General features: G+C 39.1%; 1 protein-coding gene across 3 annotated transcripts in view; it reads left to right on the top strand.

The window, feature by feature from the left end:
• Positions 1-27168, top strand: part of LOC126253000 (protein wings apart-like) — a 96472-nt gene that overhangs the window by 26455 nt on the left and 42849 nt on the right. For all 3 annotated transcript variants that reach the window (XM_049954039.1, XM_049954059.1, XM_049954050.1), the window contains exons 3-8: positions 1064-2790; positions 19756-19883; positions 20223-20592; positions 20925-21140; positions 21317-21539; positions 26214-26329. In XM_049954039.1, coding sequence (XP_049809996.1) covers positions 1064-2790; positions 19756-19883; positions 20223-20592; positions 20925-21140; positions 21317-21539; positions 26214-26329 — 2780 coding nt within the window. The remainder of the gene's footprint in view (positions 1-1063; positions 2791-19755; positions 19884-20222; positions 20593-20924; positions 21141-21316; positions 21540-26213; positions 26330-27168) is intronic.

Raw genomic sequence — 27168 nt, 5'->3', positions numbered from 1 at the left:
TCTGTCTTGGTTTTGTCAGCTCTTAGCCCGTACTGGAAGGTTCATCTTCCCTATCAACTGACATGTAATCTTATGTTAAGATTTGAGAAGTTGTTGTATTCAACTTCTACTTGTGAACTATTATTTTAAAATCTTGATTGTTTTAGCTTTTTAAGTTCTTCACTTGTCCATTGGTTCATTTCCATCTGAAACTATTTCAAGCAGACCTTGGTAGGTTCCTTTTGCAAAGTAATTTTCATGGCCTCCCCCTAATGTTTGTTATACTAAAGTATGTTTATGCTGTGGTTCAAAGTCAACAGGACACAATTAAAAAAGGGAGGGTTTGCATGAGCTTGTATATTTTTTGTTTGAGTTTGTGCACTGGCGCTTTTTAGTTAAGTAGTTATTTGCTTGTAGTTTCATTTCATGATTTTTTTGAATGACTGTTTTCTTTTGAAGACAACACAGCAGAGTCAAATTATAGTAAAGGATTAAAAGTGTTTTATTTATACTAAGTAAATGGTGTTTCGTATACTTACATGAGCTGTCAATCTTCAAACAGTTATATCACAGTATGTTTAGAGTTGTTTACATTTCACACATTCTCTACATATTGGTTATACTTCTAGTTTTTCCTTTACAGTTTCTTATTTTTGCCTTTGTTTCCCTATATTTCATAATGTGTAGTGTATATTCTTTAGTGTTGGCTTGTTTGTTAATGAATATTGTGTAGTCTGCTCTGGCCAAATGGCAGAGCTTGTGATATGGCCATCATTGTGCCACATAGAGGAGAAAGGATAGTTCACACAATGCAAGTGGCATATGGAATGCTTGAGTGCAACACTTCACATTCCATATTACTCTCCTCACCAGACAAGGAACGCAGTTGATTAATAATCACAATAAATATGTATAATAATAATAATAATAACAATAATGACAATAACTATGCTAGTCTTTGACAAGAAACAATTTTAATGTCAGATCAAAAGTAGTATTGGTTCACAAATGGTTTTGGTGTGTCTATCAAATTTTAAGTTATTACATTTCTGTATTTTTAAGTATCATTATTAACAATTTTCAGGAAGAAAGGAAGAAGAATATGGTGCCAAAAGAATGCGTCTGGAATTCAGTGGCCGCAACTCTCAGCTGTCATCTAGAGACCCTTTCTCCTTTGAGTCGAGTGCTGTTGGTCCACCACCAGTTGTGAAACCCAGAAAGTTCTTCAAAAGTCGTAATATTGATTCACCTCCAGAGGATGGACACATCAGTTCACCAGCATACAACAACAAAGAAAGGAGTTCAGATTCAACTTATAAATCCAAAGTGAAAAAGTATGGCAAAAATAACTATCATTCTCATTCAGCAGGGTCTAAAAAAGTTTTTGGAGCTTCTGTTAAGGGCAGTTCCAACACCTCAAATGTTGAACCCCAGGCGGAGCAGACAGAAGCTATGAACTTAACAAGTCCAGCCAAAACAGCAGTTCCACCAAGAGAAGAGAATAAGCCTCCAATTGTTCTGAGGATATTCAAAGGCACTTCACACTTAGTTAGTGTTCCATCCAGTCCATGTGAGAACAGCAGTGGAATATCATTACGTAGCTCCACAAGAAAACGAAGTCACAGCAGCGATTCACGTAGTGTAGTGATGTACAGCAGCAGTATTATAACAGCACCAAAGAGATCGACTAGAGAACTGAGAAGCAAGCGAGTTTCGGATTCAAGTTTCGATTATGTAGCAGAAGTATCACAACAGGCCTCAGCGGTAGATAATTTGAATAGCAGTGGTAGTAGCACCAACAGCAACAGTAGCAGTGGTGGCAGCAGTAGGAGTAATTGTGCTAGTAATGATTGTTTAGATTTAGCTGTAGAGGACACAACGAAGAATGACAATGAATGTTTGCCCGAGAATCCTGTAGAAAGAATGAGTAGTCCTGTTGCAAATGTTGACAATTCTCCTATACCAGTGAAAAATGAGCAAGAAGTGGTGGAAGCTGATGATAATCAGCCTCTTGCTTTGGAATGTCCTTCAGTTAACACACTACCTCTGCAAGAAAATGTTGAACATTTTGGTGAACAGTGCAATGGTCACCAAGAACAGTATACAGAGGAACCTGTACAGATGTGTAATTCCATACCTGAAGCATTAACTGAGGTAGATAATCAAAAAGAAATTGAGCAAATGGTAGCAGATTCTCCACAACCACCTGATACAAAAACTTTGCTCGATCAGGACTGGTTCTCAGACAGCGACGACTGTAGTGATAGCATTTCTGATCACATAAACACGATAGCTTCCACCCAAGGTGAAGGTGAAACAGAATCAGAAATAACTGATGGAAGTTTGGCCAGGGTATTGACTCAGGAAAAATGTGAACTAGATACACAGCAAGAGTCAGGCCCAGAGTCAGGAAGGACATCACCTGCAGATAAACAGTCACCTCCACCTTCGCCTAAGGCTGAAACTCGTCCAATGTCTACTCGAATATCACCCATAAAAAAAGGTAGCATTTTCAAGAGTCGGTCATTATTGTCCGGTAGTAAGAAGAGACTAGCTTTGTACAAACACAAGTGGGCTGATGATAAAGAAGGTGGTGGTGGGGCCACACCTGAAGGTGCATCTCAAAGCCAGGAAGTTGGGGGAGCAGCTAATAGTGTTGGAACTTCAGTTTCACAACCTTGTCTAACAGAAGAAGACTTTGAACCTTCTAGGCTTACTAGGGTCACATCATGGCCATTAAATTCAATGGCAAGTGAAGAAGATCAAGAAGAGGCCATAACCAGTGTAAAATGTTCCAAAAATGCAAAAGGGGTGAGTATTTTTAAAATCCATTTTTTGTTTGCTGCAGAATTTAAAAATGTATTTTGAATAATTATGTCACTAAAAGTCACTTTGAAAGTTCTACTCCTGACACTTGACGCATGCTGATGGGAGTGACTAAAGCATTCTGCCTCTTTAAAATTTAATTCTTGTGGCATGAGGCATCTCCAAACCAACCAACTCATTTACATCAAAAATGGCAATTTTGGATGCAGACAGACTATTTTGGGGGAGGGATGACTATGTAAAGACAAGTGTAAGAGTACAATGTGATATCTGAAACTACTTAATGTTTTGAAAATTATCTAGGATAGAGTTTGATATTTGATATGGACCGTAAGACTTAACTGTTATCTAATTCATGGAAAATGTTGAAAGTTAGTAAATTATTAAAATATAAGAACTGCAATATGCTTCCATTGTCTGAAATTCACTACTTATGAGTATGGTACCTGTATTGAAATCAATCTTCTGTGACTCTGAATTATCCAAAATTTTAGTGACTTAGTTAACTTGTGAGAGGAGTCATCTGATTCAGGAAAAAATACAGCAACAAAAGTACAGTGTTAAAGTTCCGAATCTTGTAAGAATTGACGCAAAATAGGCAGTCATAATTTTGAGTGTCCGAACTTCTAATGTCAGTTACTTTGTAAGTTAATTGTTTTCAGGTAATTTAAAATATATACTTATTTTGTAAATAAAACTGCCTTTTCCTTCTGCTAGCAGTAAAAGGCAGTTTTATTTACAAAATAAGTATTTATATGCTTGCTGCGGAGGATGGCCACACAAACAAACTTGTTAATTTAAAATATGTTCTTGGAAAGTTGGCAATGTCTACGTGCGAATGAATGGTACCAGTGCTTTGGAATCTATGAATTAGTTCAAAATGTTTTTTTCCATTACATACTGTAGTTCAAGTTGCAATTAGCCATAACTTTTTAATTAATTGAGATTTTAGTGGAACTAATTATATCATTGACTGGAGGAAGGGACTATAATCAGTTACGTAATAAGTTTACGATTTCAGCCAAAGTAATATTCTGGTATATCATGTGCATTTTGCATGTGTCTTGTGTTAAATATGGAATGAAAAAAAAAAAAAAAAGTTATTCTTGGGAGCAGGAAACAGAACAGATGAAGGAGTTTCCAACCTGATATGTTTCAAGTCTGCTTGTGGGTCTGCTGATCATGAGGGGTCAAACCTTTTTTTTCCCCCATCAGTCTTAGACTGTTTTGATGCAGCCCACCACAAATCCTTCTGTGCTAATCTCTTTGTCTAAGAGTAGCACTTGCAACAAGTGTCCTGAGTTATGTGCTTGATGTATTCCAATCTCGTCTTCCTCTACAGTTTTTGTCCTCTACAGCTCCCTCTAGTACCATGGTAGTCATTCCCTCATGTCTTAACAGATACCCTATCATCCTGTCCCTTCTCCTTGTCAGTGTTTTCCACATACTCCTTTCCTCTCCGATTCTGCATAGAACCTCCTCATTCCTTACTTTATCAGTCCACCTAATTTTCAACATTCATCTGTAGCACCACATCTCAAATGCTTTGATTCTCTTCTGTTCCATTTTTCCCACAGTCCATGTTTCACTACCATACAATGCTGTACTCAAACGCACATTTTCACCATCATTGCTTCCTCAATAGACCACATACTTGTGGATGCCAGACACAGAAGTGCTAGCCAGAATTTAAAATCTCAAAGAGGTGCAGAAATAGGATCAGACCATTATCTTGTGGTAACAACCGTACAGGAGAGGATAGAAAGCCGTTAACAGCAGGAGAAATAAATGCGGACCTACTGAAGGAAGGCCACATTAAAGAAAGATATGCAGTTGAAATTGGAAACATGTTTGCTTCCATAGAAGAAGAAGAAGATGATATTGAAAAGTTTTGGTAGAAAATCAAGACAGGTTTAAAAGATGCTGCAAGTGGGGTGCTGAAACCAATGGAGAAAAGGAGGAAGAGCAGAGGATGGTTTAGTGATAGGTTTAGAGATGCAGTCACCAAGAGAAAAGCAGCAAAACTGTTATGGCTGACAAACGAACAGAATGAAAGAACAAGGTTGGGATACATGGAAGCAGCTAGAGAAACAAGATGGTTGGTTGGTTTTTGGGGAAGGAGACCAGACAGCGTGGTCATCGGTCTCATCGGATTACGGAAGGATGGGGAAGGAAGTCGGCCGTGCCCTTTCAGAGGAACCATCCCGGCATTTGCCTGGAGTGATTTAGGGAAATCACGGAAAACCTAAATCAGGATGGCCGGACGCGGGATTGAACCGTCGTCCTCCCGAATGCGAGTCCAGTGTCTTACCACTGCGCCACCTCGCTCGGTGAGAAACAAGACAAGTCCTTCGAATAGAAAAGTGAGAGTTCATAAACAGTAAAATAAAACTGGCGAAGAAGACTGGATGGTAGGAAATACAAGAGACTTTTACAGAACAGTGAGGTTCTTCAAGAAAGAATACAATCCAAGGATTGACGTGATCAAAGTCAAGAAGGACAGATAATCACAAATGAAATGAAAGCTATGGAGGAATGAAAAAATGACTTCGAAAACCTCCTGAATGTGGATGTAAACACCATGAGTGCTACAACAGAAAATGAAGAAGAAGAATCATACTTAGAAAACAGAGATACTGTACCATTTAGGGGAATATGAACTACCAAGCATGGAAGAGCTAAGAGTGACCATAAAACTGCTGAAGAGGGGGAAGGCACCAGGAATAGATGGCATACCTGCAGAGATGCTGGAGGAGGGAAGAGCTACTCTACCAGCGAGGCTACACCATTTAATCTGCTCAATTTGGAAGAAGGAAAGGATCCCAGAAGAATGCGAGGAGTCTGTCATATGCCCTATACTAAAGAAAGGAGACCCAGTGAGATGTAGCAATTATAGAGGAATCACACTACTATGTACATCTTATAAGATCTTGAGCATGTTGTTACTGAAGCGACTAACATCACATGTCGAGAAAATACTGGTATTCCAGCAAGCAGGTTTCAGAAAGGGAAAGTCAACTGTAGACCATTTACATACAATACTGCAAGTGCTAGCGAAGTACTGGGAATCGCACAAAAATGTTCACTGCCATATTGTGGACTTCCAAAAAGCGTATGATAGTGTGAATAGACAAGCAATATGGCAAGAACTCGAAAGTGCTCAAGTTCCCAGAAAACTTATAAAACTGACACAGATATGCACCCAGGAGACAACATGCATGGTGAAAGTAAATGGAAACATTGGAAACATATCAGAGAAGTTCAAGGTGAGGACTGGAGTGCGACAAGGAGACTGTCTCTCCCCTCCCTTGTTTAACCTGGTACTGGAGAGAGCCCTGAGAAAGGTAGCAAGCCTAGAGACAGGAATACAGCTGGGAAGAAGGATCAGCACCCTGGCCTATGTGGACGATATAGTTTCAATAGCAGAGAAAGAGCAAGGCATTGTTCAGACAACAAGAACATTAATGGAAAAGAAAAGGTAATGAAAGCAGGCCTGAAGTTGAATGTGGATAAGACAAAATACCTCATAGTTAGCAGAGAAAATGATGACAGACGCCTGAAAGTGGAGGACAAAGCCTTTGAAAGGGTAAAAGACTGTAAGTATCTTGGGATTATACTCAATGAAAGGAACGATATGGACCAGAAAATTACCGCACGAATACAAGCAGGAAACGGGTCAAGATTTGCTCTGGGAAAGCTGCTGAAGCCCCGGCTTCTATCGAGATCCTCAAAGACCAAGATCTACTAGACAATAATACAACCTGTAGTCTTATATGGAGCAGAGACCTGGACAATCACCCAAAAGACGAAAGAAAACTGCTGACATTTGAGAATGCCATCCTCAGACAGATTTTTGGGCCATTGAAGGATGGATATGAATGGAAGAACAGAAAGAACTGTGAATTGCAGAAGCTACAGAAGTTGATGGGCATCGTAGCAGTGATCAAAGAGGGAAGACTGAAGTGGTATGGACATGTAATGCATTGAGAAGGCCAGATCATCAGGCAGGTAGTGAAGGAAGATATTAGAGGCAAAAGACCACATAGAAGACCAGAACTCCGATGGCTTGATCAGGTCAGAGAGGATATGAGGACGCTGAAGGAGGCTGATTGATGAGGCCAAAGACAGACTGCGGTTTGTGAGGCCAACACAGTAAGTAATAAGCTTCCTCGATATACAGATTTGGCAGTAGAGATGAAAGGCTACATCCTTGTCTTACACGCTTTTTAATACGAGCACTTCGTTCTTGGTCATCCACTCTTATTATTACCGCTTGGCTGTTGTACATATTGTGTATGACCCGTCTCTCCTTTAGCTTACCCCGACTTTTTTCAGAATGTTGAACATCTTGCACCATTTTACATTGTCGAACGCTTTTTCCAGGTCGACAAATCCTATGAACGTGTCTTGATTTTTCTTTAGTCTTGCTTCCATTATTAACTGCGTCAGAATTGCCTCTCTTGCGCCTTTACTTTTCCTAAAGCCAAACAGTTTGTCATCTAGCGCACCCTCAATTTGCTTTTCCATTCTTCTTTATATTATTCTCGTAAGCAACTTGGATGCCGTTAAGCTGATAGTGCAATAATTCTCGCACTTGTCAGCTCTTGCCATCTTCGGAATTGTGTGGATGATGCTTTTCCAAAAGTCGGATGGTATGTCGCCAGACTCATACATTATACACACCAACATGAATAGTCATTTTGGCGCCACTTTCCCCAATGATTTTAGAAATTCTGATGGAGTGTTACCTGTCCCTTCTGCCTTATTTGACCTTAAGTCCTCCAAAGATCCTCTAAATTCTGATTCTAATACTGGATCTCCTATCTCTTCTAAATCGACTTCTGTTTCTTCTTCTATCACATCAGACAAATCTTCCCCTTCATAGAGGCTTTCAGTGTATTCTTTCCACCTATCTGCTCTCCTCTGTATTTAACAGTGGAATTCCCATTGCACTCTTAATGTCACCACCCTCGCTTTTAATGTTGCCGAAGGTTGTTTTGACTTTCCCGTATGCTGAGTCTGTCCTCCAACAATCATTTCTTTTTTGATGTCTTCACATTTTTCCTGCAGCCATTTCGTCTTAGCTTCCGTGTGTGTTCTATTTATTTCATTCCTCAGCGACTTGTATTTCTGTGTTTCCCGGAACATTTTTGTACTTCCTCCTTTCATCAATCAACTGAAGTATTTCTTCTGTTACCCATGGTTTCTTTGCAGTTACCTCTTTGTACCTATGTTTTCCTTCCCAACTTCTTAACATCAGCACCCCTGGTCTAGGGGCAGTGTCTTTGATTCATAATCAAAACATCTTCAGTCCCAGGTTCGAATCCCATTGCTGCTTAAATTTTGATTAATAATCAGCATTGGCGGCCGAAGACTTCTGACATAAGAAGTCACCCTCATTCTGCCAACGGCCTTGTCAAAGAGGGCGGAGGAGTGGACAGAGGTTCAGGGCATTCACTTGTCCTAGGGGTGGGAAACTGCCTCTAAAGGCAGAAGAATCAGCAATGATCAATGGCATGAGGATGCAGAAGGCAATGCAAACCACTGCATTAAAGACATGTAACGTGTATCCACAGGACATGTGGCCTATAATTGAAGAAGTGTCACGATGATCTCTCCATTGGCAAAAGATTCCAGAATAGTCCCCCATTCGGATCTTCAGGAGGGGACTGCCAAGGGGGAGGTTACCATGAGAAAAAGTTTGAATAATCAATGGAAGGATAACACTCTACGAGTCAGTGTGTGGAATGTCAGAAGCTTGAATGTGGTAGGGAAACTAGAAAATCTGAAACGGGAAATGCGAAGGCTCAATCTAGATATAGTAGGGGTCAGTGAAGTGGAAAGAAGACAAGGATTTCTGGTCACATGAGTATAGGATAATATCAGCAGCAGCAGAAAATGGTGTAACAGGAGTAGGATTTGTTATGAATAGGAAGGTAGGACAGAGAGTGTTTTTCTGTGAACAGTTCAGTGACAGGGTCGTTCTTATCAGAATAGACAGCAAACCAACACCGTCAATGATAGTTCAGGTATACATGCCGACATTGCAAGCTGAAGATGAAGAGATAGAGAAAATGTATGAGGATATTGAAAGGGTAATACAGTATTTAAAGGGGGATGAAAATCTAATAGTCATTGGGGACTGGAATGCAGTTGTAGGGGAAGGAATAGAAGAAAAGGTTACAGGAGAATATGGACTTGGGACAAGGAATGAGAGAGGAGAAAGACTAATTGAGTTCTGTAACAAGTTTCAGCTAGTAATAGTGATTACCCTGTTCCAGAATCACAAGAGGAGGAGGTATACTTGGAAAAGGCCAGGTTATACGTGAAGATTTCAGTCATCATGGTCAGACAGAGATTCCAAAATCAGATATTTGATTGTAAGACTTACCCAGGAGCAGATATAGACTCAGATGACAATGTAGAGTGATGAATAGGCTGAAGTTTTAAGACATTAGTCAGGAAGAATCAATATGCAAAGATGTGGGATACAGAAGTACTAAGGAATGATGCAATACACTTGAAGTTCTCTAAGGCTATAGATACAGCAGTAAGGAATAGCTCAGTTTGCAGTACAGTTGAAAAAGAGGAATGGCCATCTCTAAAAAGGGCCATCACAGAAGAAGTTGAGTCCAATATAGAATCTCCTTAATACATCTCCCATCATTGTGCTGTGTGTCCTGCACAACTCCAATTTACTTTCAAAACAGTCACTATCATGTCCTCTACTCCTGTCGTTTCTCTTGTCCTTTTGTTTGTTTTCCATGCCTTCTATTTATGCCCATAATGCATCTTTTCTTTTCTCTTTGGCCAGCCCTCAGTTTTTGAACTGTATAAGCATTTAGTGGCCAAATTCCACTTCCATAAGTTAATTCTGTCAGTGTTTGTGGGTTGTAGGTTTCCTGTTTGAAGCAGATAAGGAATTTACTTCTGAGCACAGCAGTGTTTTCTTAAACAAACTGAAAGCCGGTTTTAGCCGTCTCTTTATTTCTTTTGTTGTTGCTGTTGTCTTTAATGTGAAGATATGTAGGATGCATTTCTCCATGATAGTCAATCCTCTACAAGTCTCTTCACCTTTGCGTAACTATTGCAAACTACATCCATTTGAATCTGCTTAATTTAGTCAAGTCTTGATTTCCCTCTATAGCCCCCCCACACTCACACACACTCTTTCCTCCATTACCAAATGGATGATCTCATGATGCCTTAGGTTGTATTCTATCAACTAATCCCTTATTTAGTCAAGTTGTGCCATAATATTTTCCCTCAAAGTTCAATTCAGTGCCAGCTCATCAGGTGACTGTCTCTCTAATCTTCAATATTTTTCTGTAGAACCACATTTGAAAAGCTTCTATTCTCTTATTGTCTCAACTGCATATCATCCAAGAATGACTTCCTCTCAAGGCTACATGCAAGGCATATACAATGGGCATTCAATAATCAAGACAAATCAGGGTAGAAACAGTTTTTGTAGGAGTAGTTCTGTACTTTCATGTCTTTAGGTTGGCATCACTGGGATGAGCTGAGAACAGCTGACAGATAAAAATTGTTTTGTTTATAACCTCAATATTGCTTTTAACAATCGTGTGTCTGCTTGAAGTGTTCATTTTAATTAAGTGATCAGTTGTTTTTTTTCTCTCTCTCTCTCTTTCTGAAAGTGAAAAACTGGCTAAAATCTTTTCTCGAATGATTTTATAGTATGGTGAAAATTGTATGAACTTCGGGAATTTTTATAAGTGGGTAGAATAGTTCAAAAACAGCGAGCCTCAGTGACTGACAGGCAGCATCCTGGCCGGCCAGTTGAAGTATCAAGTTCTTCACTTGAAATCTGCACCTAAGTGTGCTTTCAATGAATGAATGATAACTACAAGTGAACAAATCATTTGCATTTTTTAAAAAAATGGCAAAAAGTTTATCTGGTTTCACTGGGAGGTTTTGCTAATGACACTGTAATGTTGTTAGAGATGACAAAGGACTTCGAAGATTGGCTGAACGGAATGGGTGATGTCTTGAAGAGAGGTTATAAGATGAATGCCAGTAAAAGCGGAACCAGGAAGTCTGATTGAATCAAAGGCAATGCTAATAGAATAGAGTAAAATGAGACACTGAACGTTTTAGTTTACTATTACTGTTTCAAATAAATAAACGTTGATAAATTTAATAGAGATTATTGAAAAAATGCTTTTTGGAGGCATAAGTAAAAAAGATATTTTCATCAAAAGCATTGCTTCCAAATTGTAATCCTGGAAGATTTGTCAGCAACTATGACATCCAGTCTTAAAAGCCTTCATTGTATGATCAGAAGGCTAGACAGTTGGAACTGATTTAACCTCAAAAATCATTATGTGAGCATTGATTGAAATAAACTTATTTGTTAAAGATAATGTGTTCACTGATGCTCTCAGATAATAAAACGGTGAATACATGCTTGACATATAATTTTACAATTGCTGAGCCTGATTATCAGGATCATTGATCTTGTGCTTTAAGGTCCAAAGGGTAGCTTATAGCTCACCACTTTAGTCTATTGCATGCGAACCTCTTCATTTCTCGTAACTTCTGAAACCTATCTCCAATACCATATTGTCATTTCCTTGGTGCCTTATGCTTTGTACTGTCAATTGATCCTTTCATTTAGTGAAGTTGTGCTTTAATACTCTTTACTTCCCAATTTGATTCAGTATCTCTTCGTGTGTTATTCAGTCTTGCCCACATAATCCTCAGCATTCTTCTGTAGCTTCACATTTCAGAAGCTTCTGTTCTCTTGTCTAAACTGTTTAATCACTTCTGTACAAGGTTGCATTCCAGATAAATATGTTCATAAAAGACTTCCTAATATAGCACACTGAAAAATGATGCCTCTGAATTTTTTATGTGAAAATTCATAAAGCTTTTTAAATAAAACAAACATTAATAACATTATGCATCTTTATTCATCGTGTCTACATATTTATTTTTCAACACAGTCACCACAGCGACTAAAATACACCTTCCAACGAGGGACCTTTCGATGCTATTTTCACTATAGAATGTTACACTTTGTCGACAGCCACAACCTCACGTATATTTGCACTGTTTCGTGTCTATCAAATTGAACTCCTCAGTGGTGTTCATTAAGATTCAGAAATAGATGAAAACCAAATGGGACAGTCAGAACTGTATGGAGTATGAATCAATGACAGTGAACCCAAGTCGTTGGAGATGTTGCAGCGCTTTTGAATGGTCTGGAATTGTCACACCAAAGGAGATGATGCTCCGTGTGTGGACGTACTCTTCGAATTCCAAACTCGATTACAGCTTGCTGTTTCTCACACATCAACTAAGTTACATTACACACTGCCCTGTTACAAGCTACAATTCGGAACCCTCTAGTGGCAGAGGGCTGCAAATATGTTAACATCAAGAATAAAAACGCAAAGTGTTAATGATGTTTCTTTTATTTAAAAAGCTTTAAGAGTTTTCGCATAAAACATTCTGACGCATTACTTTTCAGCACACTCTCATACTTAATTTATATTCACACGGAACATACGACCGGAAGACATGTTTAAAATTTTTAGTGGTATACACTAACCTTCCTTGTGAATTAGTCTACCTATCAGTGAAAACTGTGTCAAAATGCCAACAGTATTTTCTGAGATTAGCATTCACCAACAGACAGAAAAATGCAACAGAGGACTTTAGTTTATAATGTGTGTACGAGGTCTGATCACAGGGTAAGGGAATTTTTTAAGTTAGCGGGCTTTATACATCTGATTTTCAAATTTTTTTTTACTTTTTGGTACACATGTTCCTGATGGATGTTTGCATTTTCAGTTGTTTTGAATATTTAGTTTATTGTTGACAGTCGAAGAAAAGGGTATACATGTTTTCGAGTGCTTGACGAATTTATATTTTGAAAAAGCTGGATCATAGACTTTGCGTTATATTTACTTGAAAAATGGAATAAAGTGCAGCACTGCATTCAAAATGTTAACTGTGGCTTTTGGCAAATCTACTACGAGTAAGGCAAGAGTTTGAGTCATATAAAATTTCAAGGAGGGTCAAGAAGTTGAAGATGAAAGCTGCAGTGGATGCCATAGCACACCAATTACTGACAACATTGTGGAGGGAGTAAAGAAAATGTCCAGGAAAACAGGCAAATCACTATCAGAGAGGTTGCTGATGACATCGGTGTATCGTTTGTCTCATGCCACGCAATTTTTCGGACGAGTTGGGCGTGAAACATGTTGCAGCAAAGTTTGTTCCGAAATTGTTGACTTCCACCCAAAAACAATGTCACATAGACATTGCTAAGGAATTGCTGAATGAAGTTGACAATGATTCAGAACTTCTAAAGAAGGTTATAACAGTACGGGTATTATGCCGAAACCAAGGCCCAGTTGTCCCAACGGAAACTACCTGAGGAGACGAGACTGAAAAAAAAATTCGACAATTTCAATCACATGTGAAGTTTCTTCTCACTGTTTCCTTCAGTTACAATGGGGCTGTGCATCATTAGTTCTTTTGTTATGGTTGTGCAGTCAGTAAGGAATGTTACCTGGAAATTATGCACATTTTCCATGAAGCTATCTGAAGAAAACTACCAGAATTGTGACAAAACTACTTGGGCATGACAATAATGCTTCCTCTCACACTTCAGTGTTTGTTCATGATTTGTGTGTGTGTGTGGGGGGGGGGGGGGGCGTTATGTTACCTAAGCCACAGTTTTCGCCGTTATGGACTCCTGCGAATTCTTTGTATTCCTGAAGTTGAAATGAACTATGAAAGGACATCATTTTGCCACCATTTATGAGATAAAAACAGAATCACCGAAGGAGCTGAACACTGTAATGAAAAGCGAATTCCAGAATTGCTTCCAAGATTGGAAAAAAGCACTGGCACAAGTGAATTATATCTGAGGGGGATTACTTTGAAAGTGCCAAAGATGATGTTGATGAATAAATAAAGATTCTTTGTGGAAAACAAAAAATTCCTGTTACTTTTTTATCACTTTTTGTAGTTTGATTAAGATTCACTGTTCTGCAGATTTGTGGCAGCTGGTATTTTTCCGCCAAATACCTCATCCTCTCTAGGTGACCAGCTCATAGTTTCCATCATTACCAGTTGATGTCACTCCAAACAACAGTTAAATGTGGAACATATAAAAATGAATGTTTTAAGCACTCATCATTACTTAGCAGTAATATATTATATGCACAAATCTCCCTCCTGAGTCTATTAGTGAAAATCCTATCAAAATCCCTAAGAGTAGTTCCTGAGATTAGCCTGAACATACAAACAGAAACTGAGGTGAGGGATATTTATAATATTTATAGAGGTTGATATATTAATCTTGATCAGAAACAGTCTTCTTGCTATTGTGTGTATGCTTTTAATTTCCTCTCTACTTCTGCCTCTGTCAGTTTTCTGCCCAAATAGCATAATTCATCTGCTACTTTTAGTGTCATTTTCTAGTCAAATTTCCTCCTTCAGAACTGCCTGTTTTAATTTGACTGCATTCCATTACCCTTATTTATTTTTCTAGATGTCCATCTTATAAACTCTTTTAAGAGACAATCTGTTCTGTTCAGCTGATGTTCTAAGTCCATTACTGGCACTGAAAAAATAATATTGTCATTGGCAAACCTCAAAGTTTTTATTTCTTCTCCCTGAACATAAATTCATTTTTCAAATTTCTCCTTGGCTTTCCTTATAGCTACTCAGTGCACAGACTGAATAACATTGGAGATAGAATACAATCCTGTTGGACTCCCTGCTCCACCACTGATTCCCTTAAGAGTCCTTTGACAGGTATACCTGCAGTGCAGTTTTTGTACAAATTGTATACAGTATAACCTTTTTTCTCTCATTTTATGCATCCTACCCTCAATAATTTCAGCCTGCTGCATTTTTATACTGCCTCCTGTCATCTATAAAATTCAATGTCTCGTGTGTAAGCAAATGGTTTCTACTAGACATTGTCTTTCTGCTTATTTGATCCTCTGCTATTCATCTTATATCGTTTTCCTTTCCCCTGTTTCACTCTTGCTTTGAAGATCTCACAACATCTGGTTCTTTCAATTAATTCAGGTCCCATCTCCTTAATGTACTACTTTTTTTTGTTATTTCTTCAGTTTTAATTTGCAGTTCATAACTAATTTCCTTTCCCCAAATCCACATTCTCCTGCTATTTTTCCTTCCCTTCAAACAGCCTCCTGTTGAAATTAAATTTTGTCTTCCATTCTTTCAATCTCCTATTCATTCTGTTGAGCTACTAGGCTATAAACTGTTACTAATGTTGGATTTGTGTCTTTCTTGGTTATGATGTTGCTCTCTCTATAACATCCTATTCAGATCTTTGGGCTGGGACTACTCAGGATGACGTTACCTTAAGGGGCAACAGATCTGTTGTGCTAGAGGTTGGAGCATGAAACATTAGATCCATTTATTGGATGGATAGGTTAGAAAATTTAAAAAAGGGGAATCAGTAGTTAATAATAATAATAATAATAATAATAATAATAAGTACAACAAATACTGGAACAAAATAATGTGCAATCAGAAGAAGAAGAAAATACAGTAATGGACTCAAACATCCCAGAGCAAACAAACAAAGAACAACACGCATCAATTAAACAATCAGAGGAAAACGAAATCTTAAGACAACCACCAGAACAAGCACAAATAGAACACGAAGTGACACACATGTTAGATATAGAAGAATCAGCGGACATATATAGAATACAAAGACACAAATACAGACATTAGACCATTCTTGCATAGACCACCAAATAACCCACAAGTCGAAACAACAATAAAAACTATCAACACAATCATACACAACAAAATAAATGAAAACACAACTATGGAAGAGTTACAACTACTGGTTTATATATGAGCACTCACTACACTAAATATACACACTAGGCAGAGATCAGAACCAACCAACACACAGAAGAAACCCACAAAACCAGCATGGCAACACAGGCTACAGATCAGAATAGAAAAACTGAGAAAAGACATGGGACAGCTAACACAATTTATATGAAATGAAACATCAGAAAAAAAAAAACGAAAAAGGTTAGGTAAAATCTCACAACAAGAAGCGATAGAGCAATTAGATGAAAAGAAGCAGAAATTACAAGCATTGGCCAAACGACTTAGAAGATACAAAAAAAGTGAAAATAGAAGGAAACAAAACCAAACATTCTACACAAATCAAAAGAAATTTTACCAGACAATAGATAACATACACATTAAAATAGACAATCCACCAAACATAACAGACATGGAACACTTCTGGAGCAACATATGGTCAAACCCAGTACAACATAACAGGCATGCACGGTGGATACAAGCAGAAACAGACACGTACAAGATGATACCACAAATGCCTGAAGTGATAAGTTTGCAACATGAACTCACCCAAGCAATTAATTCTACTCACAATTGGAAAGCCCCTGGAAAAGATAAAATAGCAAATTTCTGGCTAAAGTAGTTCACCTCAACACATTCACATCTAACTAAATTATTTAACAGTTACACTGCAGACCCATACACATTCTCTGATACACTTACCCAAGGAATAGCTTACCTGAAACCTAAAGATCAAGCAGACAGCAAACCCAGCTAAATATCGCCCCATAACATGCCTACCAACAATATACAAAATATTAACTTCGGTCATTACACAGAAATTAATGACACATACAACACAGAACAAAATTATAAATGAAGAACAAAAAGGCTGTTGCAAAGGAGCACGAGGATGTAAAGAGCAACTGATAATAGATGCAGAGGTGACATACCAAGCTAAAACTAAACAAAGTTCACTACACTACGCATACATTGATTACCAAAAAGCTTTTGATAGTGTACTCCACTCATGGTTACTACAAATATTGGAAATATACAAAGTAGATCCTAAATTGATACAGTTCCTAAACATAGTAATGAAAAATTGGAAAACCACATTTAATATCCAAACAGATTCAAATAATATCACATCACAGCCAATACAGATTAAGTGTGGAATATACCAAGGAGATTCATTAAGTCCTTTCTGGTTCTGCCTTGCTCTGAACCCACTATCCAACATGCTAAAGAATACAAATTATGGATACAATATTACTGGAACATACCCACACAAAATCACACATTTGCTATACATGGATGATCTAAAACTACTGGCAGCAACAACTCAACCAATTACTAAAGATAACAGAAGTATTCAGCAATGATATAAATATGGCTTTTGGAACAGACAAATGTAAGAAAAATAGCATAGTCAAGGGAAAACACACTAAACGAGAAGATTACATATTGGATAACCACAGCGACTGCATAGAAGCGATGGAAAAAACAGATGCCTATAAATATCTAGGATACAGACAAACAATAGGAATAGATAATACAAATATTAAAGAAGAACTAAACGAAAAATATAGACAAAGACTAACAAAAATACTGAAAACAGAATTGACAGCAAGAAACAAGACAAAAGCTATAAATACTTACGCTATACCAATATTGACCTACTCATTTGGAGTAGTGAAATGGAGAAACACAGACCTAGAAGCACTCAATACACTTACACGATCACAATGCCACAAATGTAGAATACATCACATTCATTCAGCAACAGAGAGATTCACATTAAGCAGAAAGGAAGGAGGAAGGGGATTTATCGATATAAAAAACCTACATTATGGACAGGTAGACAATTTAAGAAAATTCTTTATAGAATGAGCATAAACTAGCAAAATACACAAAGCAATCACTCATATAAATACATCGGCTACACCACTACAATTTCATAACCACCTCTACAACCCTTTAGATCATATAACATCAACAGATACAAAGAAAGTAAATTGGAAAAAGAAAACACTACATGGCAAGCACCCGTATCATCTAACACAGCCACACATCGATCAAGACGCATCCAACACATGGCTAAGAAAAGGCAATATAAACAGTGAGACGGAAGGATTCATGATTGCAATACAGGATCAAACAATAAACACCAGATATTACAGCAAGCATATTATTAAAGATCCCAATACCACAACAGATAAATGCAGACTTTGCAAACAACAAATAGAAACAGTAGATCACATCACAAGCGGATGCACAATACTGGCAAATACAGAATACCCCAGAAGACATGACAATGTAGCAAAAATAATACATCAACAGCTTGCCTTACAACATAAACTTATAAAACAACACGTTCCCACATACATGTATGCACCACAAAATGTAATGGAGAATGATGAATACAAATTATACTGGAACAGAACCATTATAACAGATAAAACAACACCACATAACAAACCTGACATCATACTCACCAATAAAAAGAAGAAATTAACACAACTAATCGAAATATCCATACCCGATACAACAAATATACAAAAGAAAACAGGAGAAAAAATTGAAAAATACATCCAACTGGCTGAGGAAGTCAAGGACATGTGGCATCAGGATAAAGTTGACATTATACCGATTATACTATCAACTACAGCAGTCATACCACACAATATCCACCAGTACATCAATGCAATACAGCTACATCCAAACTTATATATACAGCTATAGAAATCTGTAATTATTGATACTTGTTCCATTACCCGAAAGTTCCTAAATGCAATGTAACATACACAGTTAAAAGGAAGTCACGCTTGATCAAGGTCCGCGTCATTTTCCATTTTTGACCAGACATAACGTCTGAGAAAAGAAAGAAATAATAATAATAATAATATAGTATAATTGTATATAATGAGTAATAGTAAAATGTGAATGTGATGGCAGGAAGAACAGAATTCCCCATGAGGCATTAAACTTGTAGCTGTAAAAGTTTCTTAAGTTAAAAATAACGTGGGAGATGTTTTGATTCATAAAAGTACTGTCTCATTTCAAAGTATTGATGTAATGTCTAAAACTGCCTCTTTTGAAGTACTGATATCATATCTTGTCTAGATTCAATCTATTTCACTCACACTAGTTATTGCTGCCCTTACCACTAATTATTATAGATTAACACAATATAGTCTAATGTTGTGTTGTTAATAACATTGTTTGGTCCATAGCTAACTAAACCAGTGAAATCTGCATCTCCGTAATGTGTCTCGATTGTGAGAATGTGCAACATTGTTTAATTCGTTTGTTTTTTTACTGCTTTATAGGTGTAGTATTTGCTGTTGCTATATGTTACAGAGTATTCAGACAAGCATCATGTTCCCATTGTTGAATTTGTTTCATGAACGTAATATCTGTGGTTGTTCACGTTATTTGGTAGGAACTTCAGTCTAGATCAACAAACTTCTGGCCCTGATAGCAAAATGAAGGTGCTGTGGTTTTGGAACATGAGAGCTACTAGGTTTATATGTAAAACAGGATGACATAAAATTATAAGAATGCATAAACTGTTCACGAGAGTGTAGAGGAATCTAAAAGAGATTTAAGAAAACAAGTTGCCATGCATGGGACGTTTGATAGAATTGTGAGAAGAATGCCACATGATAACATTTGAATTCATCCCTACATAATATCAGCAGCCTTGGAACTAAGGTTGAATGTGTCTGTATTTTGTAATTACTGTATTTTGTGGAAAGCCTCAGTGCATACATTGCGTATAATACATTTTTATCTGTCTAGTTTTCATACTTAACTACCTGTACAAAGAGTACAAGATGGATGATGTATTACTTGAATTGCACATGTAATTACAGAGAATATTCTGATGAACCTTTTCACAGCTATAGAAAGTTACTGTATTATTTGACTACAAGGAAAGAAACGGAGCACATTGCATCTTGAAATTGTTCATTTTGAAGGATTTTGTCATGTGCTGCAATAATATGGATGAGTTTCCAAAATTAGCTGGCTTGACTATAATTGAAGAAGTTCATGAACAACTACAGTTTTCATCTCAATTTGATTTTTCTCTCTTTTTTTAAATTCCAGTATTATACTGTTGTCCGCAATGTTAAAAAAGCACATCAGATCCAAGAGTCTGGAGAATTTCAAGAATTTAATGATGATGTAGAATATATTTTAGATGCTCTGCAGGACAACAACCCAATTGGAACACGGTATGTGACAGATCATAATTAACTTATAGGACATAGTCACAGTTTTATTGAAATTTCTTTCCATTTGCGTCCTTTTTCCTGCAAATTTGTTGTTCAGTGTTCATTGCATTGCTGATACAAGATGAACTGCATGTCAGTCATGTTAATTTTGTAAGTGTGTTATGTAATAATTACTACTGCTAGGTGTCACAGCAGAAACATTGCTTACTGATTATTATAACATGGTAAGTTGTCAGTCACTGCTCAGCTGCCATTGTTTTTTTGTGTGTGTATTGTATTGGAAGTAAAACTAATAATTTCATCTTTTAAAATTATCAATGAATTGTTTTTCTGTGGCAGGTGCCTTTCAGCCATAACATTAGCTTCAAAGTGTATGGCACCAGCATTTCGAATGCATGTCCGTGCCCATGGTACAGTTGCCAAATTCTTCCGTGCACTACATGACGCAACTCGAGATCAGAGCTTGGGGCTTTGTACTGCAACTGTGATGTTTGTGCTGAGCCAGGATCGTCTCAATATGGATCTCGATCGTGACTCTCTTGAGTTGATGCTTGGTCTATTAGAATGTGATGCTTCTCACCACAGTGCCCTTGATGACTGTGGCATGAGCAGTGTTCAACTTGCAAAGAACAAGGAGAAAGTGCGAGAGCTTTGTGCTGCAATACAAAGCCAGGGCCATGCTAAATACCTAGACCTTGATAACATTACGGTTAGTATAAATTTTAATGACGTTTATTAATATTTTTGTTCTTGAATGATCATAAGAAATACAGTAGATTTGAAGTTCTTATTGAAAATGACTGTATTAAACATTGCCATGAAATTTGTGGTATTTATTTTGAACTTCTATATTATTTCACAAATAACTATTTTTATCACTTTTGGTTATCATATTTTTTCACTGTTTAGTTGGGTTGACCAAAAATTATTGGCCTGTGGACATACGCATAAAATAATTTGTGATGTGAATATAAAATGTCTTGTTTATTGTACAAATGATCCTTGGAATATGAAACTAGCTGAGTTTTTGTGTTTTTGTAGGTGGGCCATCTAGCCATGGAAACATTGCTAAGTTTGACATCCAGACGCGCTGGAGAATGGTTTAAAGAAGAACTGCGAGAACTAGGTGGTCTTGAACACATAGTGCGCACAATTTGTGACTGCTGCACACAAATTGATGATTATGTTGTTGAGTGGACTGAAGTGCTCTTGAACAGGCTCAGGAAAGTTGATCGATGCCTCAGGGTTTTGGAAAATGTAAGATCATTTACTATCTCACAGAAATGTAATATTCCATTGTGTTCTAAGGTGTCCTCAATTTAGTGGATAATATGCAGATATTTGTAGATAATGGTTAGTTATACTTTCCATGAATTTCATGGTGTGAAAGATTAATTTATTTTTTTCTCGTTTCCCTTTTTATTGCTCCCCAGGTTACTCACCAAAATGAAGAAAATCAGTTGTACCTCTTACGCTACAGTGATGGAATTTTGGTTGATACATTAATGAGACTCTATTGCCAGTGTGACTCTGAGATACCATTGTACCCAGTCACAAATGCAGGTGACAAAGAGTCTGCTGGAGCTGTAATAAGAGAGGCATTGCTTGCTACTCTGAAGGTGTTAATAAATCTTTCTCATGACTTCAATGATAAATGTAAGTATTAGATCTATTTTTAATTTTGCTTAAGGTGTATATTAGTGCTGGTTATGAGGCAGTTTTTCTGGGGTCTGCGGGTTCATGCCATTTCCATCAGAGCCTCAGATTTCTAGTCGATCAGGAACCATAGGAAAATGAAATGGATTGACGGAGTTGTTCTCTGATTTTGCTGATACAGCTGCAAACAAAAATCTTCAGAAATGTTCACTTGATTGTGGTTCAGAGGGGTTAAATTGCAGATAGAAAGAAGTGACCAAATCTACTTCTATTTTTGACTAGAGCATACAAATTCATAAAGTGAATTGTGCATGAAACAGTCTTACAACAACAGAAATAATCAATTTTTTATAATATAATGTAATTGGTTAGATAAGAAATCTTCTAAGCAAGCGGCGGCAGGAGAAACACATGTAAAAAAGGTTTTACTTACGCAAGCTTTTGGAGCCAGTGGCTCATTCTTCTGGCAGAAGGTGAAGAGAAAAGGAGTTTTAAAATGTTTTATAGGTTTTATAATTATCCAGTATAATAAAATGAATTGCCGTGGCCGTGTTCTCTGCTCTGTTATGAAAAAAATATTTGTTCCAGTTATCAGTGTTTAGTCTTGGTGTAGAACATACAGTTGCATTTGTCGATCTGCAGTTAACAGCTTTAACTGTGTGTGATGAATGTAGAAACTATCAGAAACAGGACTCTAGTTTTTCAGTAGGGTTGGTCTCATTCACATAGGACTACACTTAGTTTTCATTGTAAGTAATGATCACTTACAAAAAGAAAGAAACAAGGTCTGTTCAAAAGATTCTGGAACATTCGTAATTTCCCACCAGTGTTGTATTGGAGCGAAATGCATTTGGCATCCCTGCACACACCTGTGTTTAATGTGTATCTGCTGGCAGTTTCATTGTTTATGTCTGTCAGTTATTGTTCAGTGCTGTATTGAGTAAAAAGTTGTGTTTCACAGCTTGTAAATTTTGAGATGGCAGAGTTAGAGGAGCAACGCAACTGCATTATATTTTGCATGAAACTCGAGGAAACCTGTAAAGAGGCACACCAAATGATTCAAGAATCCTACAGGGATGAGTGCTTAAGCTGTACGTGGTGTTATTTATGGTTCACACATTTTAAAAATGGCCGGATGGAGTTAAAGATGACCCTCATTCAGAACACTCTTCGAAATCTACCAATGGCACACATTCAGGATCATCAATGAAATTGTGCATGCCAATCAAAGCCTGACTGTCAGAGAGAGATTGCAGAATGTAACATTTCAATTGGATAATGTCATGAAATCTTGAAATGCATCATGTTGCTGCCAAGTTAATCCCAAGAAAGACCTTCGCCTCACAATCTGTGAAGAGCTAATGGATCGCACATATGAGAATGAGGTGTTCCTTAAGAGAATCATAACTGGTGATGAGATGTGGGTCTATGGTTATGAAGATGAGAGTTAGGTTCATTCTTCACAGTGGGTTGGGAAAGTTTATCCATGACCAAAAAAAGCTTGTCAGGTCATGTCAAATTTCAAAGCCATGGTGATAGTTTTCTTTGACTTTGGAATACTATTTCATCACAAATTTGTGCCATAGGGTCAAAATGTTAATCGATGGTGCTATTGGGACGTGTTGCGACACCTGCAAGAAATTGTGACAAAGAAACGGCTTGAAATGTGGCCAGACGATTCATGGTTCTTGCATCTTGATAATGCACCCACATATCCTTGTTGTTGTGTGACTATTGCACAAAAAACGAAATCACGTTGGTGCCTCATTATTTGTACTCTCCAGACATGGCCCCTGAGGACTTTTTTTGTTTCCAAAGTTGGAAAATCCATTTCAAAACCAAAGATTTTCAGTGATGGACGAGATAAAAGAAAATTTGCGAGTAGTACTTTGCGTGCTCCATCAAGAGGTGTACCAAGACTGCTTCCGGAAGTGGAAACAGTGTTGGGAGCAATGTATCAATGGTAGAAGAGAGTATTTTGAGGGAGACCACGCACAGTAAGTAAATGGTAAGTGTAGAAAAATTTTATGGACAGAATTCTGGAATTTTTTGAACAGACTTCGTATATAAGTTACAACATTATTTACGTAGGCACATGATGTTGACAGTTGTGGAAATAAATGATGGGATAAATTATCACCACACTGCAGACCCTTGCATATTCTAATATGACTTTACAAGGCATTGTTTTAAAAAACAAAAAAAGCATCCAAATAGTAGAAAGAGAGAAACAACACTGACCTTACCTGTTACGAAGGTTAATCGTATAACATTTTGTTTTAAAAAAAATGAAATATAATGAGTAGCCATGCAATTCTTCTGAGATGTTTCCAAAAAATAGTTTATGTTTTGAAAGACGCACATAATTTATATTAAATTTTAGAATACACTGTTTATTAAAAATTTCAGTTTTTTAAATTTATTTTCTTCCCTCAAAATTGGTAATTGTGGTCAGGGTTCATGTTTGTAGTGTCCATGTAAACAAAATAACTATGATCTGCTTGTACTGAACTTAAACTTAATCCATTATAGTAAGTCTGTAGACTACACATGCAGCATTTTCATGGCACTGTGACCTGATTGCGATGTTTGGCCCCATTGGTGGAACAATTTAGTCCTGTTAGAGTTCTGTTGAGAGAAAAATGCAAATCCATGAGCTACCATATACATGTGCTAACGACTCACTCACTCTCCCCCCCATCACTCTTCCCCCCATCACTCTCCCCCCCATCACTCTCCCCCCCATCACTCTCCCCCCCATCACTCTCCCCCCCATCACTCTCCCCCCCATCACTCTCCCCCCCATCACTCTCCCCCCCATCACTCTCCCCCCCATCACTCTCCCCCCCATCACTCTCCCCCCCATCACTCTCCTCCCCCTACTCTCTCCCCCCCATCACTCTCCTCCCCCTACTCTCTCCCCCCTACTCTCTCCCCCCCTACTCTCTCCCCCCCTACTCTCTCCCCCCTACTCTCTCCCCCCCAACTCTCTCCCCCCCAACTCTCTCCCCCCCCAACTCTCTCCCCCCCCAACTCTCTCCCCCCCCAACTCTCTCCCCCCCAACTCTCTCCCCCCCAACTCTCTCCCCCCCAACTCTCTCCCCCCCAACTCTCTCCCCCCCAACTCTCTCCCCCCCAACTCTCTCCCCCCCAACTCTCTCCCCCCCACTCTCTCCCCCCCAACTCTCTCCCCCCCAACTCTCTCCCCCCCAACTCTCTCCCCCCCAACTCTCTCCCCCCAACTCTCTCCCCCCCAACTCTCTCCCCCCAACTCTCCCCCCCCCCAACTCTCTCCCCCCCAACTCTCTCCCCCCAACTCCCTCCCCCCCAACTCCCTCCCCCCCAACTCCCTCCCCCCAACTCCCTCCCCCCAACTCCCTCCCCCCAACTCCCTCCCCCAACTACCCCCCCCAACTCCCTCCCCCCAACTCCCTCCCCTCCAACTCTCCCCCACCAACTCTCTCTCCCCCACCAACTCTCACCCCCACCAACTCTCTCTACCCCAACTCCCTCCCTCCTCCTCCCCCTCCCTCCTCCCCCTCTCCCCCGATTTCTGCCCCCTCACTCCCCCTCCCCCTATCTCCCCACTCTCCCTCACACCCCCTCTCCATCCAATCCCACTCCCCCCTCTCCCCCACACCCCTCTCCACCAATCCCACTCCCCCACACCCCTCTCCCTCGCAGCACCTCTCCCTCTTTCCCCCTCCCCCAATCCCGCTCCCCCCTCTGCCTCTCTCCCCACTCTGCCTCTCTCCCCCCTCTGCCTCTCTCCCCCCTCTGCCTCTCTCCCCCCTCTGCCTCTCTCCCCCCTCTGCCTCTCTCCCCCCTCTGCCTCTCTCCCCCCTCTGCCTCTCTCCCCCCTCTGCCTCTCTCCAGCCCCTCTCTCACAAACCCTCTCTCACACCCCTCTTTCTCCCTCTCTACTCCTCTCTTCTCCACCCTCTCCCTCTCACCCACTCTCTCCTTCCCCTCTTCCTCCCACCCCCTCTATCTCCTGCCCCCTCTCCCCTCACTCACTCCCCCCTCTCCCGCCCCTCTCCCCTTACTCACTCCCCCCTCTCCTGCACCCCCCTCTCTCCCGCCCGCTCCCCTCTATCCCGCCCGCTCCCTCTCTCGCCCTCTCCCTCTCTCGCCCTCTCCCTCTCTCGCCCTCTCCCTCTCTCGCCCTCTCCCTCTCTCGCCCTCTCCCTCTCTCGCCCTCTCCCTCTCTCGCCCTCTCCCTCTCTCGCCCTCTCCCTCTCTCGCCCTCTCCCTCTCTCGCCCTCTCCCTCTCTCGCCCTCTCCCTCTCTCGCCCTCTCGCCCTCTCTCGCCCTCTCGCCCTCTCTCGCCCTCTCTCGCCCTCTCGCCCTCTCTCGCCCTCTCCCTCTCTCGCCCTCTCTCGCCCTCTCCTTTCTTCCTCTCAGTCTTCCTCTCCCCCCACTCTCCCTTCTTCCTCTCCCCCCTCCTCTCTCTCTCTCTCTCTCTCTCTCTCTCTCTCTCTCTCTCTCTCCCCCCCCTCGCCCCCCCCTCCCACCATACATATGACTAGTTTTATGAATGTGTAGCATCCATGATGTTGGGTTAATCAATGAGAGAACATTTCATAAAGAATTTTTCCTCAGACTTATACATAAAGTTTGTAAACCACTAAATATCAAGAGCAACAAGCCTTAAAGTATTATAATATGTTACAGCATTTGGAAGCACTTTAATTGGTAGAAGGCATGGTGCAATTGATGCAAGCTTACACATAATGCTGCAGTTGCCAAACTATGTACCTGAAGAAAAGAAATTTGAATTGCTTGTTCTGGTAAGTGTTCATAAGACTTCATATTAAACATTAAGACTGTAACATATTGATTACTTTTTGTTCAAATTATGTTCTAAAAAGTAATATTTGTTTTGTTAATGAAAAACATACTACAATAAATGCATTACATATAGACTATAAAAATAGCTTTTGAAGCTCAAGATATAAAACTTTGAAGATCACCAGTAATAATATCCCAGTTATACTCGTGCACTGGGCTTGATGAAAATATCTTGAAATGTGAAGTCATTTTGTAATTTCCGTGTAAATATGAAACTATGAAGTCTAAGTGTGTATTTCACAACAGTTTCCTGTGAACATAAATCTTGTAGGAGCTGGTTGGAGCACAATGAATGTACTTATCCCATGCCACTGTAGACCACTAGTCACTCAATTGATGAACCGTCATAACATTGTCTCTAAGGAAGTAACATCATATTCTTTTTCACTTTCTTAACCGCTGAATGCAATGTCAAACTCAGGATCATTACAGCCACTCATTTTTGAAAGCATTGCCTAAACAACAATGCAGAATAGAGGCTGAAAACATGCATTTTGTTGTCAAGTGTCCAAAGCTGCACACAATCACATCAACCAAAACACAACTGTCACGTTACATATGTAGGGCCAGATGCTCTGTAGTGGCTGAACATTTAACTATCAGTGCTAAAACAGCTATTAGTGTTTTTAAAAATCTTTTAATTGCCCAAGTATACTCAGAATTTTGAGCTTATGTCAAAATAATAAAAACGAGATAACTCGGGGTTTTATGTGATTTATCTTACTACTATTACAAACAGTTTAATACTCTTCTAGTTTTCCGATATTACATAATTATT

The sequence above is a fragment of the Schistocerca nitens genome, chromosome 1, assembly GCF_023898315.1.
Source record: "Schistocerca nitens isolate TAMUIC-IGC-003100 chromosome 1, iqSchNite1.1, whole genome shotgun sequence".
NCBI lineage: Eukaryota > Metazoa > Arthropoda > Insecta > Orthoptera > Acrididae > Schistocerca > Schistocerca nitens.
The sequence above is the reverse complement of the archived record's forward strand: the minus strand, read 5'-3'. Positions and strand labels throughout refer to the sequence as shown.